General features: G+C 48.8%; 1 protein-coding gene across 1 annotated transcript in view; it reads left to right on the top strand.

Annotated features, from left to right (window-relative positions):
- LOC142578063 (uncharacterized) overlaps positions 1-21,215 on the top strand; it is a 51,691-nt gene that overhangs the window by 2,545 nt on the left and 27,931 nt on the right. Inside the window, exon 2 of the mRNA XM_075687479.1 lies at positions 18,919-19,073. Coding sequence (XP_075543594.1) covers positions 18,919-19,073 — 155 coding nt within the window. The remainder of the gene's footprint in view (positions 1-18,918; positions 19,074-21,215) is intronic.

A 21,215-nucleotide genomic window follows, 5' to 3' on the forward strand; every position in this document is an offset into this window, starting at 1 on the left:
GAATACGCTGAAACACGAAAGTTGGTGATCGAAGTACTCCAAAAGACTTTCAAAATCAAATAAGGGGCTGACAGACGGAATAGCACGCTGCGGTATAAAGTTTGCAAACAAGGATAAGGGGACAGCCTTTCTGAGGCACCTTATCCCTGTTTACAAACTTTATATTCCAGAAGGCTTTGTAACTCTTTCTCTGCTTTCGTCATCCGGTGCTCGGAGTCAAATTCCGCTTAAATTGTTGATACCGCTCTGGACGCTGTAATCGGCTTGTAAAGCTCATGAAATTTAAGCATTTTGTCTGAAGGTAACACTCGCAAGAGAATCTCCCGTACCGTAGAACAGTAACTTGAGGGGCTCGTTCCGAGAACTTTGACGCTCCTTCCATGCACCTGTACTTGGTCATAGAGGTATCCAATTTGAGTGACGTTCGGAGACGACGACATAGGTCTAAAATCTAAAAGGCTTCGAAGCTGATTTTCAACCATTATACTTTTATCTCCGAAACGTTTCTTCAGAATATCGATGGCGTCCTGATAGCACTATTCAGTTGCCTGGAGTGTAGATATGGCTGAAGCGGCTGCTGCACTTAGTAGAGTGCTAAGGTAATTAAACTTGTCAGCAATGCATAGCTCTTCCTTATTGTGCACGACCGTCGAAAACTGCGTCCGCAAAACGATGTCATTGCTTTCGGCTACAAACGACTTACACTACTTCCAAATGCTGCAACCTAGACTTGAAACTGCCTGAAGCTTGTCTGCTCGTCTGGCGCAAAGCTTGGGACGTTCGGCTGCTTTGAAGCTAGAGACGAAGTTTCGATGTCATGGTAACAACATCACTGTAACAACAACAACTATCATTGTCTTCATATCTGCTAGCGTCTAACGTGTCCCTCTCGGTTGAACCGACAGACGTCTCGTTCATTCTCCTCTGTTTTCGTTATCTGCAGGATGCTTCAATCTGGTCATGTAAAAAACTGACCTGTGATGTTGATAGCTCTTTCCGTTTTTTAGAATGCCTTCCGCTTCCTTTAGGATATCATCCAATTGCGAGCGTAAGCACTCCCGTCGTCGAAGCATCCGTTCCAGCCGAGACAGCCGAGAACTCTTCGCCAAATGCACAGATATCGCAGCGCGGCATCGTCAATCGATGAGGTTGACAACGTTCAGAAGATCCCGGAGGGTTTCAGCATCACCTTGTGGGCCTCAAGGTCCGTCGGCAACCACGCCGTCTTAATTAAATAGAGACGGCCCGTCCGAACCACGCTCTTCTTTTACTGGAACAGCAAAATGAAAGACCTTACTTTCACCTTTCACTTTTCACTTCGTGAATGCGCCTGACGCGCAAGCGTATGGGTTCTATAGCGCTCATGACACTATCGACCGTCTGCGCGCCTTGACGCCTACAGTGTCCGCATCACAGATAGTATTCAAGACAAAACTAGCGCGGCCTTTCAATACGCAGCAGGCGCCGGAGTAGAACGCCCGCGGTAAATATTCGCTTACTAATTAAATTAGCTGGCATGGTGTCAGCGCACACAGACAAACACCAAGTGTCCACACTTGATGATCTCGGCGACTCATAGTCAGAACACTGGCGCGAGGAATGGCAGCAGCAGCAGCGAGCAAAGTATCCTCGCTGCTGTCTATCGATGCGACGCTCACTCATTGGTGAGAACGCAGAACACGCAAAGCTAGGAGCCGCCGGCCCATCTAGACTGTGCCCCTAAAGCAGACCAATTTCAATATAAAGCGCGCACTATCGCTCGCGACCGAAGTACAGCGCCCCCGCTCCATTCCGTTCCCGCTGCCAAGTTGCCATGCGCACGACGGAATATGGCGCTCCTCCCCTTGCGCACGCGGGACTGAGCCGCCACCCGCCATCGTCGTCTCACCGTCGCTGCTTTTACTCGCACGCGCAGCGTACGGCGCTCGAGGACGACGCTACGACAAGCCAAACCCACCACATACACACCGCAAAGAAAAGTTGGAGGACGCTTACGCTTCGCCTTCAAGAGTGGGACGCGATAGCGTAATCGCATCCTGTTCGCACCGCCCACTCATTCGCTCGGGATGCTCTTGAGTCACACAAAGACGAAACGTGCGCCTAAGCGCACGTTTGTATTTCTGAGCGCACGTGTGTCTCGGAGGGAGAAACGATCTACGCGAGCCAAACGTCGTGATCGGCACGGACAACCGGCCGCGACGCGCCATGAAGGCGGACGCGATCATGCGGCTGACGCCTCGATGGGATCGTCCTCTTCTCGCTTGGGAGCACCACACAGACGCATGACTCCAGGACGGCACACATCGCAGGGGACGCTTTCCCACCAGACGCGCTACGGCGCAGCGATCACGTCAGAAGCATCCCGCATCGGACGCAGCACCTAGTAATCGCGCTGTGAGCGGAGAGAGGAGCCGCGTCGCCTAAACACGAGGGTTCGAGTGACGCACGCTGGAAGCTGGGAGGGGAGAGAGCGAGAAAACTTATTAAACGCAAGGGTGTTGGGGCATCCTCGCGCCGGTCCCCGCACGGCCCCAATGCTCTCAAACGAGGCGAAGGGGAGACGCGGGCGAGTGGCGCGCCACCTTTCGGGGCAGCGCCGTACATTGCAAGGAGGGGGTCTTCTGTGTTTGCCGCAAAATGGCTCTGCGTGCGCGCCAAGCGCCGAAGAAATGTAGCGGAAACGTACTTCGCTACGCGTTTACCTGCGACTTCTGTAATTTACATGCTCATAATTACTGATATACACCGCAGTATAACTTTCTACGGCACGTTAATAAGGCAACACAGCATACACTAGAGGCGCTTTTGTATCGCTTTAAAACATCGAACTCGTGGCTAGTGGCAGTCCAGAAAGATATGCTCGATCACCTCCGGTTTTTTGCATATAAAGCTATTCACAGACCAAGGTACAAAAATGTCTTTGCTTTGCAACCACGGTTTCACTGGGAGAGTGCTTGTATGTAGTTGAAAAAAGAAAGTTTTAACAGAATCTCTTGCTGGCATTTGTTTAACTCGCTTAACATCTCGTTCTCAACCTAAAATAAATACTGTAAGATACAACGGTACAGGCAAGAATACATCAACAAGATCTTTATACAACTTCTTACTAGTAACAGCGGCCAGATACTCACTAGAAAATCTTGCTTTCAGTATTTGGAAAGACGCGACCACTTCACGTAAAAGAACACTTAAAGGCGTTTACATGGACGACACTCCATAATAAGGCAATGAATCACGCAGTCGAGCTTGAATCATTGTTCTCAGAAAACCATCCTTTTGATCACGCAAAAAAAAGAAACCTGCTTACACTCTGTTTGAGGAAGAAACGTGACGCAGTGTTTTCGTGGAATATTCTAAAACGCAGCTTTAGAAAGGAATTGCCGTTAAATGCTGTCGGAATGCGCTTCCTGCCATGCGCGGAACCAGAGGGAGTGCCTGTGGATCTGTTAATGCTTCTGTGCATGCATAGCGTGCGGCGAACGCGTGTGGATATTAGACAGGAGCGCATTGTTCAGGCCCCGGCACATGAATACTTCATTGAAAGTGTGCTATATATACGCGAATTTTTCTGTGCACAGAGCGATTCTCCTGATTGGCTAAGTGCTTTAGACAGAGTGACTAGCCTACATCATTCTTATCACACCACACTGGTCCGGCATTGACTAGTTGTTTTTTTTATGGCCATGTGATATTCACACTGTACTTTCATTTGCAAAGCCGATAATTAAAGAAAACTCATGGCTGAGTGGTAGCGTTTCCGTCTCACACTCCGGAGACCCTGGTTCGATTCCCACCCAGCCCATCGTGCAAGTTGTTTCTATTTATGAATTGCCTTCCGCCATTTTTTCGCTCACGGCCAACGCCGCTGAGGCAGACGACACCGGATATTCTGCGACACGAGCTCCTTAGCGCTGTCGCGTTAAAACCAGCAGCAACTGCCAGAGAAGGTCAATGCAGCGTGCATCCGCCTGCCTTTCTTCTCCGCGACGCTTCGGCTTTCTCCACCTCGCTCAACGTTACCTACACATTGCTCTAGGTGGCAGTAGTTTCCGGCGCGCCGGGCACTCCTTCCTACTGTGCCCGGCGCGCAATTTTCTTCACCTCCAGCCGCCTACTTCGTTCGCTTGCTTGGCGGCCTGCGAAAAACGCCGCCGAGTTGAAGAGCAGTCCAGTTAGCTTGGATGGATACAACTTTCTTGTACGTCTGCCAAGGTTTGACGCGACCCGGGCTCAGTTCTCCCACGGGGGAACGTCAAGGCACTGCCTCAACGCCGCCTCATAGGCTTGCTGGACTGCCCACGTCTGGATTCCGAGGTCTAAGCTGCGCAGAGCGGCGGTGGCCCACCTAGACGACAGGGTCTCCGGAGCAACTGCCATCCTTCCTATAACTTCATTGCATTCCCACAACATGTGTTTGAGTGTTGCTGGTCCTTCCTGGCACAATTTGCACGTGTCGTCCTGATGCTTATCTGGGAAGATACGTTTCAGACGGAATGAATTAGGGAAGGTGTTTGTTTGGAGCCTGCCTCCTGTTCAATTTGGGACTCGGCGGTGGGTATATCCTGGCGTTTAGATATGCACTGGTTATGTCATTGTATCTGGTGAGCCTGTCCCGTTCTGGGCGAGGAGTATTCGCTATCGTGCGAGAGGCGTTGCCCTGTACGGCGGAGCGGGTCATGTCTCGCGCCGTCCGGTGCGCCGTCTCGTTTAGGTTCGGGAGCGCGTCGTCTTCCGTGGTGGCGTGCGCGGGGAACCATATGATGCTAGAGCTCGCGGTTTTGGGTCTGCCCGTTTCGGCCAGAATGGACAGGGCTTCCTTGGAAATTGTAACTTTGGCGTAATTCTTTACTGCCGATTGCGAGTCGCTTAGTAGGACTTCGCATTCCTGCTCTGTGATGGCCAGCGCGATCGCTACTTCCTCCGCTATTTCCGAGTGTTTGGCGCGTGCACTGCATGTGGTTATGATTTTAGAGTTTGTGTCTATGACTACGGCTGTGTATTTTTGGCCGCTCGGATATTCGGCTGCGTCGACAAAGCGCGCGTTCCTCTCTCTGTCAAATGAAAGGAACAGAGCCTCGACTCTTGCCTTTCTTCTACATCGGTTGTAATCGGGATGCACGTTTCTTGGGGTGTTTGCCACCGTAAAGGTGTCTCTGATTTTGTTGGGGATTTGCATTTTCTGGCCGTGCTGGTTGTGGTACGTTATGCCGGGCGTGTTCATAATGTACCTTCCCGTCGTGATGGTCGACAGGCGTTCGAGCTGCGAGATGCGTTGTGCTTCGGCTATTTCTTGCAGTGTGTTGTATATGCCCAGCTGAGCCAGGAGCTCGGTGCTCGTCGTTTCCGGGAGGCCCAGGGCTATCTTGTACGCTTTCCTTATGAGCGTGTTGATCTCGTTCTTTTCCGCGACGTACCAGTTGTGGTAGGCGGCTACGTAGGCGATGTGGCTGACAACGAAGGAGTGGATCAGTCGAATGACGTTTTCTTCCTTCATGCCCGTGTGTCTATTTGTTATTCTCTTTATGAGTCTCGTGGCGCTGGTGACTTTGCCTTTGATCTTCCTCACCGTTTCGCCGTTAGCTCCATTTACCGCAATGATCATTCCGAGAATTTTGATCTTGTTTATTTTGGGGATTGCGTTTCCGTCTTGGGCGTACAGGCCGATTTCCTCGTACTCCTGGGGTCCCGTGTAGCTCTTTGGTGGCATGCCTCTGCGCGTGGGCTGGTAAAGGAGTAGTTCAGACTTGCTCGGGGAGCATTTGAGGCCCGTTCGTTGGAGGTACTTTTCGACTTTGTGAATGGCCGTTCGTAGTGCGTTCTCAATTTCGCCGTCACTGCCGTGGTCCGCCCAAAATCATTATATAGTCTGTATATAGCGTGGTGTATTCCTTCGATTTCCCGTAGTTTGCTGTGGAAACCCGGCATGACTAAGTTGAAAAGGAGCGGAGATATAACTGAGCCCTGGGGGGTACCTGCACTTCCCTGGGTTCGTTCTTCAGACTTGAGGTTTCCAACCGTCAGGGTGGCTTTGCGATCGTTCAGAAAGTCCCTCACGTAGCTGAAGGCCATTTCCCCCAGGTTCAGATTAGACACTTGTTTCAGGATCGACTCTTGAGCGACGTTGTCGAATGCTTTCTCCAGGTCTAGTCCTAGGATGGCTCTGGTGTTTCTTGTCTTGTCGTCAAGGATCTGGTTCTTCGGTTGAAACATGACGTCCTTCGTTGACAGGCGGCATCGGAAGCCTATCATGGTGTGGGGCTAGGCTTCCGTCTCTTCTAGATGGCTGTTGATACGGTTCAGGAAGGCGTGTTCCAAGACCTTACCCATGCATGACGGGAGAGAGATTGGGCGTAGGTTTTCCAAACTCAATGACTTTCCGGGCTTGGGTACGAGGATAGCCTTGGACCTCTTCCACTGTTCCGGGATGCGGCCTCCTCTCTAGCACTTGTTCTATAGCCCGTGAGTTTGGTGACAGATTTGTCGTCCATGTTTTTGAACATTTTGTTGCTAACCCTGTCCGGTCCAGGGGCTGACTTGCCGTTGAGTCCTTGGAGTGCCATTGTGATTTCCGCCTCACTAAAGTCTTCATCTAACTTGGGACTAGGACTCCCAGTGTACCGGCCGTGCTCGACCGTCGGTCGTTGCGGGAGGTACTTGCCGCCGAGTTTCATGACGATTTGCTTCTCGCCCGCCGCCCCTTTCTTTTTGTGCAGAAGTCTCTGCATGTCTGCTCTTTGCTTGAATTTGATTTGGGTTTCGCCCAGCAGGTGCCTCAGCAGTCACCACGTACTTCCGTTGTGGACTTGGCCATCCGCGGCGTTGCAGACTTCGTCCCACTGTTGCTTGCTCAAGGTATTGCAGTGGTCTTCGATTTGTTTGTTTAGTTCGGCTATCTTTTTTCTCAGCTTTCGACTGAGCCGCTGGCCTTGCCATCGGGTTTGCATGGATTTCTTGGCTTCCCAGAGGTGGGCGAGGTGACTGTCCATCTTCTCCGTTAGGATTTCGGGAGTGATGGTTTGCGTGGCCTCCCTGACATCCCTGGTCAGGTCCGCGATCCATGTGTCAATGTCACCGATCGGCTCGTCGTCTAGCCTGATATCCCGGTGCTTGCGGAACTTGTTTCAGTCTGTCCATTTGAAGCTTTTTGATCGGGGGAGGGGGGGGGGAGAGGTTCCCGCTCGGGCGATCGTGATTTCGATGATCATGTGGTCACTACCTAGGTCTTATAGGGTGTTTCTCCAGGTAGCCCTCTCAATGTTTTTGATCATTGTTAAGTCCGGTGGGGTATTTCTTGCAACCGAATCGCCCATTCGCGTTGGGGCGCTGGAATTCGTGATGAGCGTATATTCCAAGTCTTGCGAGTCCTGCCATAACCGTTTGCTCTTGATTGTGGTGTGACCGTATCCCCAGATATGGCACGGAGCGTTGAAGTCCCCACCCGCTATTAGTGGGTTCAGTCCGGCGAGCTCGGCCGCCTTTTTGAGCAGGGAGAGAAAACGCTGCAGATTTTTGGATGGGTTACTGTATATGTTCATTATAAAGATGCTATTCTTTTGCGTTCTCTTAGGAATAATCTCTGTCATTATATGCTCGGCTTGCGGACCTTTAATTTCATGTTTTATGGGTACTAGGCCCTTTGTGATTAGTGTGGCAATGCCCCTATCGTTTTGGAATTTAGGGACGAGGGCGCGGTAGCCCGGGATGTTGGCCGACGCGCCCACGATTCCTTGTAGCATTATCACATCGGGTTTGGGTTGGATGTTTCTTACGTGCTGTTGTAGGACCGGCTTTTTCCTCGCTGAACCTCTGAAGTACCACTGCCAGACCAGTAGCTCTTTATCGTGTCTGGCCGTCCTGGAGTCTTAAATAAGGAAGTGTTGAGAAACTGGAGCGGTGCGCGTGGGGCGGTTCCGCCATGGGAACGTCTGGGATTACGGGAGTTATGAGTTCCCGCGTTCGGCTGTGGTGATTGCGACAGGAACGGTGCCCACATCGCACATTCCTCGAGCTTGACCACCCTGGTTGTGAGGCCGGATATGGCGGAAGACAGATTGCCGATTGCACTTTGTAGTTCGGTAAGCATGGGTTTAATTTCCGATCTCGCCTGTTCGGCGCGGCTGGAGTCCTGGCTTTGCACGGCTCGCTTTTTCGCGTGTGGCGTTGCTTTGTCTTGCTCCTCGCCATTGTTGCTCGGAGCAGGAGTGCTGACGGGAGTGGTTCTAGGAGGTTGCGTGGGAGGCGCGACCTTTCTCGATTCGCGTACCTCTTGGGTTAGCTGTTGTACTAGGTTCCTAAGCATGGTGTTCGCACGTTTTATTGCTGCAATAATGTCATTGTCTATGTTATCTGTGACTTGCGGTTCTGAGGCAGTTACTCCGTAGACCCCAGTTAGTTTGCGTGTAAAAAATGACTTACCTTGAATGTATGCCGAACAAAAAAGCGAGGCCCGCATTCACAAAATGAGGTATTTTCATTTTGTAATGCTGTTCAGCATTTACTGAATATGAACATGCCGCGCTCATCCTACGTCATCATCGCTGCTAGACACGTCGCTACCTTCCTTATCGCTTTCATCTTTAAACAGTGCGGTATCTTTAGTATCATCAAGCGCATTAGAGATGCTTCACTTTTTGAACAAGCGCACGCTGCCGCTACCCAGCCTGCCACCTGCGATAGAGATATCCTGATGTGATGCGCCTCGTTTCCGTTAGCTTATGGTCTTCGTCTTTTAACCACTACGTGTAGTACTTCCGCAGACAATCCTTGAAGGGTTTTCTGACGCAGACATCAAGTGGCTACAACTGACCCGTCATTGCGTCCCGTATGACAGCGAGATCCGTGTTCGCTTGGGCGAGCGCAACCTTCACCTCGTTGGTCAAGTGCCTATGGTACGATTCGAAAACAAGGAGCGAGTTCTTCGACAAAAGGGCTCCTGAACCGCCGTCGCCACACAATCTTCACCCAGTCTTCTACCACGGCACACTTCATCCATCCGTTTTCATTTCCGGCACAATCAAGTTTTTCTTTCTTCTTTTTTATTTTTGCAAAGCTTTCCGAGCCGCCAGTGCCTTTTCTTTAATATGAGGAGGGAGTTTGTTCTGGTCAGCTGTGCAGCACACCATCACAGTTGCGTGCTGCTTCTCATAGCCCGCAGTGTGCATTGTCCCCTCACTGGCACCATTTTGATTGAGAGTGTATGTCACTGGCATGTCGAAATAAACTGCCGTATGATCGGCATTTCCGATTTCCGGCGTACTGAACATCGCGATGGCACCGGTCGTAATGCTCTTTTCGCAGATGCTGCGAGGCTAATAAGTGAGATCGGATGACTTTACGCGCCATGTGAGCTCGATCGATGACTTACTTAGTGGCAACGCGGGGCACAGAAGGCAGGATGGTGTCAAAGGGCAAGCTATTCGGACTCACCCTGTATATATATATATATATATATATATATATATATATAACCACGGAGCCTACGCTGCACAGTCTTCGTTCTCATCTTCCCTTCTCTTCTTGATCCCCCGGTCCCTTCCTTTTACGTGCGTGGACGCAACAATATATATATAACTTACACATTTCAAACTTTCGGGGAACAACAACCACGACTTCGCAGAAATGACTAATATTTCTAAAGCTTGTCTAATATTTTAACCAAATATGAGCAGCGCACCCCGTTTTGTTGACAGTGGTCACTGGGGAAATCTACTGCGAACCTCTTGTGACGCGTGAAAATTGGGAGTAAACAAAGGTTCAGCAATTATTTACAATTCTGATAAACAACCCCGCAAACGTTCAACGTTTCCAACATATCACCCCTAACACGGCTAACATTTCCACGGAATGTGAATTTCCTGTCACATACAGTTTCCTCGGGACACTGGGAAACATTGGAGCTAACGGCCGTGAGCACTTGTTTAAGGATTTTTTTTTTACAAAACAAGTATTTAGGAGACGCGCTTGAATATTCGTCCACACGTCACTCATCAGATATCCTTCACTCCCTTCAAGTTGCCACTTTATTTCACGTGTCATTATTTCAGGTCAATGGGCAAACTTCCTGCCTGGTTCGTAAAATAGAGCAGTCAACCTCTGGAACGCTCATATAAATAATTTGCTGCAAAGTCTGTAATTTCCCTGCACTTTTTCAAACTTTTAACACTGTAAAATGGAATGAAAAATGCTCTCTGTACGAAGGAACATGAGTCATTTAAAAAAAAATACCTGTTTTCATAAATAAGATGGGATGATGATGACTTTTTAATACTTATTTCAATACGACGGACACGAGGTCGACAATTAACATTCGCAATTTACTCGTTAATCAGCTAAAATTCTTAAACGAATGTTGTATTACGGGTTCAAAGGTCCGCGTTGCAATGACTGTATTCCAGCAAGGCGTTGTAGGATTCTACAGTAAGTAACACGATTTCTCGAAAGCAATTCGTTATATCGATATTCGTCGAGAAACAGTTTCCTCTTTCGCTTCACTTCTGACACCACGCGTACAGCAGCGCCGGAAGCTCTGCCCACGTTATTCTCAGCGCTGTTGTGACGTACAACAGCTCGCGACAATGACCTGCTGATTCATCCAATTGGCCTTCATACGCGAATACCGCAAACGACGGTCCGTCGCCGACAGACAATAGCTTTAGTTTAGGGGACGCAAGCGGCTTGCGTACGCGAGAACTACGGGCGACGGTACTGCGCATGCGCAGTACCGTCACCCGTAGTTCTTGCGTACGCAAGCCGCTTGCGTCCCCTAAACTTAAGCTCTCTAATCTTCGCGAGATATAACTAAAAAAGGCACTCACAGGCTAGGAACTCGTTCACATAAAAAAAAATGAGTCGGTGGGAAACGTCGCGTGAAGTTATTTCCGGCCTTCTTTTTCTTCCTACTTGCGGAAACCAATTTAAATATCTTGGAGGACGCTTAAGGGGCGCTATAACGGAAAACCATTCCAAATTTTCTATTCCATTTCTGCAATCAGCCGTCCACGATTGGTCAAAAAGCTTTCCGACCACGGCGGTCAGGCACGGCCTGCCAGTCCCGACGTGGGAGCGGCCCGCAGCAGCCCCTCCCTCTTAACGGGGTTTTGGAGTCGCTCCTCAGGACCAAAATAAAGTTCATTGTCCGCCTGCCTACACTCCCCACTCCCCATCGTCTGTCTCTCACGCGTTGCCACGAAAACCGCGATAGCTCTACATCTGATATGACGCGTACGCACTGATTATGCATGAATAGAATGAGCGAAACAAAATGTTTATTTTTTTATTCGACGCCTTTTATGCCATTAGACCTCTGCTATAGATCAAAGGTTCTCGGGCTGCGCCCACTTGACCTGCTTGTAACGCGACGTCCCAATGACGCGACAACTCACCGCCTCAGTGTGACATGTACGCGTCAAAGATACATTAATATGTGGAACAAAACTGTCTTTGTTTCTGAATAGCCGGAGACTGCCCGATTCTGAAAGGAATAGAAGATGGCCTACCGCAGATCACTGAGCTACTGGCTACTCCCACCTGCCGGAGAGCACAGATTTGTTTTCATATAATACAACTTTTTTTCGTGGCAAAATAATGTTATCGAGCCCTTTCGGCACGTATGCAACATCGTTGTGCTAACTTTCCTTTGCTGAGGATCCGTCTTGGCGGCCTTGTTGGCCTTTCGTTGCACGCCGCCGCGATTTTGGACCAGCCACCGCATGCTAAGTAAGGGGAAACGGACCAATCGCAGACACCGCCATCACCTTCCTGATCCGGTTATCTATTGTGACTGCGCTGGCTCGGCCCCACCGAAAACGTCTCCTTTTCAGCGTGCTCCTCGCCTCCTGTCAGCCAAATGTATAAGGAATACCTCGAAATGGTGGGCAATGTTATTCGTTATGAAAGAGCGTTTCGTTGGATTGTTCAGACAACGGTGCGGGCCACCGCCCGATGCTTGCGTGTGTGGTTACTTTGCATTGGCGTAAGAAAATTGGAATAAAAACAGATTACAATAGTTTTAAGCTATAGGGCCCAAGCTTCGCTTTCAAGCGTGAAACTTTATAGCACTCAAATATCCCTGACTGCTTCTCACGCTTCCCGGCAACTGCAGCTCATGTAACCGTAATGTTTTTGAACGCTGGGGCCGAAACACTGCCGAAACGCTGGAGGTGAATTCTATGCACGAAGGCGAGCTTTGTAGTTATGTTTTCAATAGTGTTCCAGGGAACCGAGCGGGCTGCGCCACTCCTATTAAGAGGGATTTTAAACGTCAGCTGGAAAACGCTATCGCATTAAAAGGGTTTTGTGTTTGTGTTTCCGTATAACATAATTATGTTTTCTCCGATATTCAAATTAAAATCCGACGTTATCATGTCTCCAGGTGGTGTACAAGACGTACTTTACGAATTTTCTGACGCGTCTTACTTTGAAAAGTTCGGTTAGTTCAGTAACGCCTCTGCGCCACGCGAATGGCCTGCGTGGATCAGGATGCGTGGCTGAAGTTTCTCGCCGGGAGACGCCGCCACCAATGCCGATAGCGGATTTTCGGAGGCACGGCGCCCTTAACGCTGTCGCGTTAAATAGTGACCTTGTGTTGCCGAAAAATTTAACAAGCGACAGCGCATTTAAAACTGCGCAAATTGTTCTTGGCTCCTGCGGTGCCCTCCTGCAATGATGTCATTGTAGCATGGGCGTTAAATCCAGTAATTATTATCTAAATTTATCAATTCCACTTACTTAGCGAAATGAATGCGACGGCAACTCGACCATATGGTGTCCGTTGAATTTTAAGGGGGGATCGTGAACAAATTATTCTCGGATGAAATTCTTCTCGGATGATGTTACCGATAATATGGAGCACCTGGTGCAGCTCATGCAACTGAGTTTTTTCCTATACCTCTAATTTGTCGTGTATCTTTTCTTCGCGACATTTAGTAAGCTGTTCTCCTTCTGCGCCACTGACATCGAGGGACATCCAGATCTATTCATCACCTCTTTCGATTTGTTGGATACGCTTGCCAGATCACTTTTCACAGTTTTACAAATTGCAAGGCCGTAAGCTACGAGACTAGCCGGTGGTTCTTATTACAGCGTAAGATGTTATGGGCTCATTTCAATAGCCGTTTCGGTCGGACACCTCCGCTCACGCTGATGTTCGTAGCAGCTGCTGCCCGGCTCCTACCGACTATGGGGGATTTATCAAGAAATGGTTGGACTGTCTTCAGGAAGAAAAAGAGGATTAAGGAGAAGTATACAAACAAATCACCGTCATCGTCGTCTGCATTATCCGCATCGAAAGGCGCCACTTGTGACCTGATGTGAGATTCGTGCCGCGTAGCGTCGATACGTGCAAACTTTCTATTGCAGTTACGTTGTATTCCACCAAGTGTCTCGACACGTAGCAGTTGCATGTTGCGTGTAGCTGGACCTGGTTAACTAGTCAAAAAATAGTCACCTAGCCTGCTTGCAGAGGCAGGCTAGGTGACTATTTGTAACCGCTTCTTATCAAAGGGGCTGCCAATAAATGATCTTCATCAAAAGCATCAAGGAATGCGGCATGTGCGCTTCGTAGTCTCGAATACCTGTGTTTACTATTCGGGACAGTTCATGGCGCCTCCTCGCAAGGCGCAAACCGCTGCTGAAGAAGCGAATCGTGGAGCTGTAAGCGCGCAGCTACGACCAGGCAACGTCGCGCTTAGCAGACCGCTGTGCAGGGAGCGGCCCAAGCCGTAGCTCGCCGTCGACGCCGGGCGGACAGTTCAGATCGTTCTCGTGAAAACGACGACAAGAAATTTTGCCGACAAAACCATCCAGGGCGCACTGCCGAAAATGGAGTACCTATGTAGTCGCTCCTCCAGCTTACACTGTGACTGTGCTGTGGGGGCCGCGCAGGCTTCTCAGTTTAAGTCAAAGACAGAACAGGGCTAGCTTCCACGGCTTGTGGCGCCTACGAAGCCGCTGTGAGCTGACAGTACGTCGCTCGCGCAGCTCCTACGAGCCGTTGTGACGCTACGTGAGCCACATCAGCGTAAAAGCAGTGCTTCACAAAAATGAAGAAAAGCCTTCTCGTTTTATTGACCGAGACGTCCTGCCTGACTTCTAGGGTGTTTATTTGTTGTCTCTCTTCACAGGAAGGCCATAGTGCCAGTAAGCTGGGTGCTATCACATTTCTGACAATGTGGATTCAAGTTGATAATGTCCGCTCCCGACTTATGCCCACCACATTTTGAGCAGGCCATCGGTTACAGAGCTGCTGTCGCTCATGCTCTGGCACTTGTAGCACCTGTGAGGAATTGAGTTATGGGCAGACGCATCTCTTCATGTGCCCTGTATATACGGGTGATCGTATTAAAGTTTTACCGAAATTTTTAGAAATCGCCTGTGGCAAATAGCATATATTCTCGTACGAAAATTAAATCGAAAGTAATATTCAATTATTTAACCCAAATCCACTAATCGCCTTCATAAATTAAGGCACATTGTGCGATTTACGAATTGTAGCCTGGGAATTTGCAAGACGTGTACACTTGAGATGAATTTCTGTTTAACACAAGTTTCGAGATGTTATTTCCCAAAGAGTGGGACGAAATGTACGGACGTTCCAATTTCTTTTGTGCTTCAATGCATAAAATACTATTTTGTAAAAACATCGAATGTAAGAACAGTGCATTTTTATACGGCGAGTTTCATGGCGTAAATCTCTAAGCGCTTGTCATCGTTTCGCATAAGCGGCCCGAACACCGATTATACGGTAAGCTTTCGATATCTGATAATCTGCAAATTTTAGAAGTAAGCAATGGAACTAAGTTCTACTTCTAATCTTATCTCCAAATGTATGTACCGCGTAGTGTACAACTCAAGAGCGTTCAAAAGAATGTGGAAGCTGTTATGGACAGCGATAGGGCATGCTTGGAAGGTAGTGTCAGGTGCTTGGGAGCGTGTAGGCGGTGCGAGAGGCTTTCCCAAGACTGGCTGCACGCTGGTATCTTCCGTAGCGTGGAACGTTACTGCGGTCACCGCTATGGTGACCGCAGTAACATATGGTGACAATCGTGACAATCGTAAGGAATTTCCTCTGTGCCTCACATATGAGAGGTTGTCAGCTACCTATTTTTGATATCTATTTTAAAACTATTTTGAAACTGTCGTGCCCCTGGAGTGTCTTGTTTGTGTGCCCCCCACACGAGTGGCTGGGATGTGTGGTCGGCTGGGGAGTGTGGTCGTCACCAACTTTGCATCCCCAAGTAATTGGTCCTAAAAAACCGGATATTCAGTGAGTCACTCCTAACGCCAACAAGATTATAAGCGCGTAGGGGGCGGATTCATGGGCTCATATATTTCGAGACTTTCGCAACACTGCAACAACTTTGTACTGACGTCGTCTTAGGTGTCGACATTGTTACCTGATATCCTGCAGCGATTCACCTTCACCAGCCCACGCCCTCTCAATATCACGTAGTTCTGACTGTTGACAGGGGGCCTCAAAATACCGCGAAATGTTTTTTTTGTATTTTCAATAATTCCTAAGTAATGTAACTGTGGTTCCTAAAATATCCCAAAGCAGGTAGATAAGACACAGCTCTTGTGTATTCTAATAGATATTGCAACTGTAAATAAAGGTACAATACATTTTTGCAATTTCGGTATGACACCTGTGGGCAAGAGGTGGTTGCGGTAATTTGGGTCAAAAACTTATGGCGCTGATTTACGATGCTGATGGATGATGCTACCATGGATTTCGTAAAGAAGGGGTTTTGCAAAACATATCGATATTTAAAAATTCTCATTACGCCTATTTATTTTGAATATTATTCGCGGCCTTTACAATTATTTGCCAAAGATTGAATGCAATCGCACTTCAAGCGAAACCCCAATTTCTTCCTGCATGTGAATTCGTGCGAATAGGAGCCGTCACTGTAACTCCATCAAAGTGTAGATATCCACTTTGTCTTCGCAGCATCTAGGCTCAAAATTCGGCAGAATTACTACAGCGAAGCTGTTAAGGGCTACTTTCCCCACTGCAGTGTCCACGTGTAGAAAAAAAAAATCCCGAACACATTGCCGCGCTCACCCGGCCGCGGCGGAGGTCACGCAGGCGTGAAGCACTCTTCATACATGGGCCGATAGCAAAGGTAGTGCAATCCCGGGCCGACTCGCGGTGGAAGTGAAGAAGGCGCTGCGTGAGTCGATCCCAAGAAAAGTGCGATGCCGGGCCGGCCCACGGCACAGGTGAAGCAGGTGTTCAGCACTCTCCATACGTGGGCCGATTCCGAAGATAGTGCAATGCCGGGACGACCCGCGGCGGTTGTGCAGTTCGCCATCAAGGGGCCCACATACACAGCTTCGCTGGTCAACCTTCTTCACAGTGTGGAAGGGCACTGAGTTTTGTGTTTACTTTCCTATTAAGTATCATGTAGCATAGTTACATTTGAGGTAATGGGACTGCAATTAGCATTCCTCAAAGTACATTGATTGCGCCATATGCGCTTACAGTACATCTGCTATATAATTGTGAAAGATATTGATTAACTCATGTGCAGAAAGCAAATTCTCAAAATTACAAGCATTTTCGTGTAGCGCGAGTATTACTGGCAAGTTATTGGTTCTTGTCCTAACCTTGTAAAAATCAGGAACAAAGGCGAAAATTATATGGCACCATCACCATGGCCGATATTACGAACGAAACGTATGTTGCTCACGCACGTTTATAAGAAATATGAACGTTGCATTCAATGCACGGCGGTGGCCAAAGCAGCAAAAAAAAGACATTTATAATAATAGCTTTATTAAGAAAAAAATTGACTCGCCATACGGACCCTGCGAAAGTGGATAGTCAGCGAAGCTGTTAGAAAACCATTCAAATGCTGTCGATGGGCATATGAAATGTTTCATTGTTCTGCCTATAGTCGTAGCGCGACACCATTGTTGAGCATTAAGATTTTGCACTCTTCGACGCTCATCGTACTCACGCTGCACTTAGGGAGTCTTAACTTTCCGTGGTCTACCCATAGCGGTCTTGCAACGAAATGAATGAGTTGCTAGGCAGGTCTCTTTCTTTTATATGAAGTTTGTGACGTCACTCACTGATTCGTATGCTGTTGTTGTCCCTTTCCCAGCGGAGCAGCTTATGCTAGCGTAATCTTTGCCCGGGAACACACGCGGGGAGAAGGAACGTGCCTTGCATTGTTCACAGGTGCCTTATCATCGATCATGTGGTTGTGACACTTGTTTTGTGATTTTCTTTATTGAAATGAGCATTGAGCTGTGTGTTGTATGCCTCATTCCAAAGGAGATATGTATTTCTTTCGGTTCTTTCTCTCTCTTTTCTTTCTTTTTTGCTGACGAACACGAAAGATCCCCACCAAATAGAGGCTCACAGCTTCGCGGAGAAAAATTTTCTGAGATGCATCTCACATAAAAGGAGCCCTGAACCACTTTTTATCGAAGCAGAGAAATGCACTTGAAGGAAAAATAGCATATTTCAGAAATAATTGCCGCAGAAAAGTATTTCATTGCGTTCAGCAGAAGCGCAATTATTTGCAATGAAACACGTCATTCGCGCTGCTTCCGGTCCTTCTTCAATGCCTTGCACTGCGAAGACTGCGGCGGAGCGGCGAGTGCCCACAACGATCCGCCTCGCGAAAGTCACTAAGGCACGCCGTTCAAATTTGATTTTCAATGTCGACGTCGGCGCCACTACTTCCGATTTCCGTGCCCGCGACGCATCAGATGCGGTTGTCCTCAGCGAGTCGCAGTGCACTCATCCAGCGGGCTCGTCGTGGCACCTCGCGGCGGCCGCGATATCCACACTACGTAGGAGACCGCAGCTAGACACAACTGTAGGACGTATGCGCAGCGTTTCCTTTGTGTACGACAGGGATTAAGTGCTCGCGCGTATATGCTTCAGTCTGGCCGTGCTACGAACCGACTTTGTCCTGCAGCAGCTTGACAGACGGATAGTAGCCACATCCACCTTGAACATTTTGGAGTGCTATCACCAAGTCTGCCAAGGCATCTAAAAAGGAGTGGCCAAGTGTGGGCATGGTTCGAGGCCAGTTGGCGTGGTTCGAGGACAGTTGAGCATTCAAAACTAGCCGAAATTGGTGAGGCTCGACAGCAAAGACTCCGATAAGCAGGGAGGTTGATGTTTAATTCCTACGCGGGTGGCTGTGGTCGAACGTGAGCAGACGATAGCCGGCTTCTTTCCGTTATTACGTTATTGTCATCGAAATTAGAAAGCACATGTTCGTCTACTTCATCCTGTTTACTAAACTGCGTCAATAAACATACAAGGTAACAGTAGAAAGAAGCGCACTGATCCAGACATCCTTCTTGATCGACGTCTGCTATTGACCGATAGCAGCCGCGTATAGGAATCCACTACATTACGAAATCAAGCGTCCAGGAAAGAGTGAGAAGCAGGGTTCTGTCCTAAAGACAGCGTTTGAGAGAAAGACGACTTCGCGCTCCGCTTGCGAGCTCCACGCGCGGTGCATGGCTGCAAAACTTTGCTGAGAAGTTCGCAGCAGCGTATGCTATCCGTGGATGATGTCTTTTCACAAAGACCGAGGCGTCATTCAGGGCCCCTTTACGGGCATCTTCCTAAAAATTTTTGTTTGGGCGGTGCAAATGACGTCGCCGTGAATATATTGCTCGTCAACGTCGTGTAAACTGAAGCAAACAAACAAAATTCGTTTATTTCCTTCAGCACGGAATAACTGCTCAGGGCGCATTTATATGACTCCCTTTCTCAGTCAACGCATTTGACACATTTATAACGGTAAAAATTCTTCTTCTAACCAAGGAACTATATGTTACATTGTCAGTGTTGATTATTTCGTAGTGGTACGTAATGCAGAAATCTGATTTCGTTGTCCCAGTGAAAACGGACCTCTATATTTCTAAGCATTTTCTGTTGTCTCCTTCCAGTGCACGAACTGGAGTGAACCCTGGTACATAGTATACAGAAACTACAAAGAAGACCCGTTGCTCGGTGGCAGTACTTACTGCGCCTATGCAACTGCAGTAATGAGTGACCCGGACAGCTCAGTCATATGGACAGAGGAACACGGGGAAACTACGCGGTGAGTGATGGTAAAACTTCCTGGCAGTAATGGAATAACTCTTCACTGTCTGGTAGTCAACGTTTGGCATGCTCTTCTTTCTTTCTCTGGGAAATTAGACCATGGTAAAGTAAAGAAAATTGAAAAAAGAGCACTTTCCTCCCAAACGCGATGCACATTATTTTTTCTGGTTATTTTGCTATTTTCGTTTTTTACCTCGAGAGCACTTGAAACGCTGCTCTGTAGCATTGTGCCAACGCCTTCCTCTTGGAGCTTTTCACCGCTGCAATCTTTTTAATCTGCTTAGTTTCTCTCTTTTTTTTATCTGCTTGCTCTCTCTCTCTCTCTCTTTGTAACGTGTATGTGTAACGGACTCCGTGTAGTGGGATTGGAGGAATTCAGAGATGAAGAAGACGTCTTTGTTCTGGTGGTTTTCGCGCCAGTAGATCTCAAGGATCAACATCTTCAACATGCAGTTCTGCTGTCTTGCTCAACGTGTTCTTGTCTCATATTCCCGTTGAACCGCGACACTGGTGGAGGTTCTGGGAACACAACCCTGCCTGATGCTCCGGACTCCTCCTGGGAGCCGTTCGTTCAGCCCGTCTCCAATGACTCCCGTGCATCGCTTCAGTCGGCGGTTGCTAGGCCTTACTCCCGAGCTCCACCCCCTACGGGAACGTTTGTCCAGGCGCTGTCTACTTCTGTCAATGGTGATCACCAGCCCGCCACAGGTTCCACGAGTTCCCCAAGGCTACTCATGGTCCATCTCTCGTAACCCTCCTCCAACCACTGGATCCCGATCGTGGTCATGGTGGCACACATGAAGACGTTGAAGACTGGCTTGAACAGTACGAACACGTTGCCAACGCCAATGGGCGGACTGCTCAGCAAAAGCCCTCCTACGTGTACTTCACCCTCGCACGTGGCTTGGCTACCATGAGCCAAACATCGCTACATGCAATGCATACAAACGTCAGCTCATTGAAACATTTGCGAGTGTCGATCGACGGCACCATGCCAGCAACTAATTGAGTTGCGCATCCATACACCAAACGAAACCGTAGCAATGTCTGCCGAGGAGATTACCAGTCTGTGTCGTAGGTGACTTTCCCATGCCTGAGGAAAAGAAGTTGCGATACTTTATGTGCGGCGTCAAAGAAGAACTGTTCACCGGACTTGTGCGCAATCAACCGACTACCATGGCTGATTTTAGAAAGGAAGCCACTGGTATTGAACGCGCACTTCATTTAAGATGCACGCAGTACGATCGCTTGCCCACCAGCCCTCCTAGCAACGCCGACGCAACGACCGTCAGCAATCACAACTCCCTCCGTGTCATAATTAGGCAGATTCTTCGCGAAGAAATTTAGAAGCTCTGGACACCGGCAGTGAGTACACCCATTGCCTCAGACACTGAAGTCGTCCGTGATGAAATTAGGCAAGTGTTCTCGGCAGGTCATCCCAGTCACTAGCAACGTCCTATAAGTTACGCCGACGCTGTCCGGCGTGAACCCGCTGTTACGCCCATGCGGTCACACCATCAGCCGCCGAGAGCCTCACCTTGGTCGTCACCACCAGAGGAAACTTTGAGACATCCGCCCATTGTGCCGATCCCGTCTACCGCCAGCCGCCGTCAGTTGCATTCTGGTCACCACCACAAGACGAGGCTTCGAGGCCTCCGCAAATACAAGAAACCGACAATGTAAGTACAGGTTGCACAAGTTCAGAACGGTGTTGGCGAACCTGCCACCGCGCGCAATCTCAGAGGCCATGAATCAGTCCACTAACTTGGGCGCACCCATCAAGGCTCTGAGTGGGGTAGCTAACACTTTAAGGGTTGGATCTACACGCGTAATGCAGAGGTTGTGGGTTCGGCTCCCAGAAGCGGTTTTATATTTTCGTCCACTTTCACTCCCCTTTTCTGCATTATTTTCTGCAGTTTAATTTCAACCACAGCAATGTTCCCCGATACTCTCCTTGACTTCATTGTCGGTTGACTTTATATTGTCACGTACGAGTTTGTGCCGCTGTGGACAAAAACACGTTGGCAGGTAAAGAAGAGATTGAAGTGTCTCGAAGATTGGTTGATGGTCACCCTGGTCACTGAGCTACAGCTTTGTAACTGCATATATTCTAAATACATATATTTTCTACTCATAACAT

This window comes from Dermacentor variabilis, chromosome 4, assembly GCF_050947875.1.
Source record: "Dermacentor variabilis isolate Ectoservices chromosome 4, ASM5094787v1, whole genome shotgun sequence".
NCBI classification, from domain to species: Eukaryota; Metazoa; Arthropoda; class Arachnida; order Ixodida; family Ixodidae; genus Dermacentor; species Dermacentor variabilis.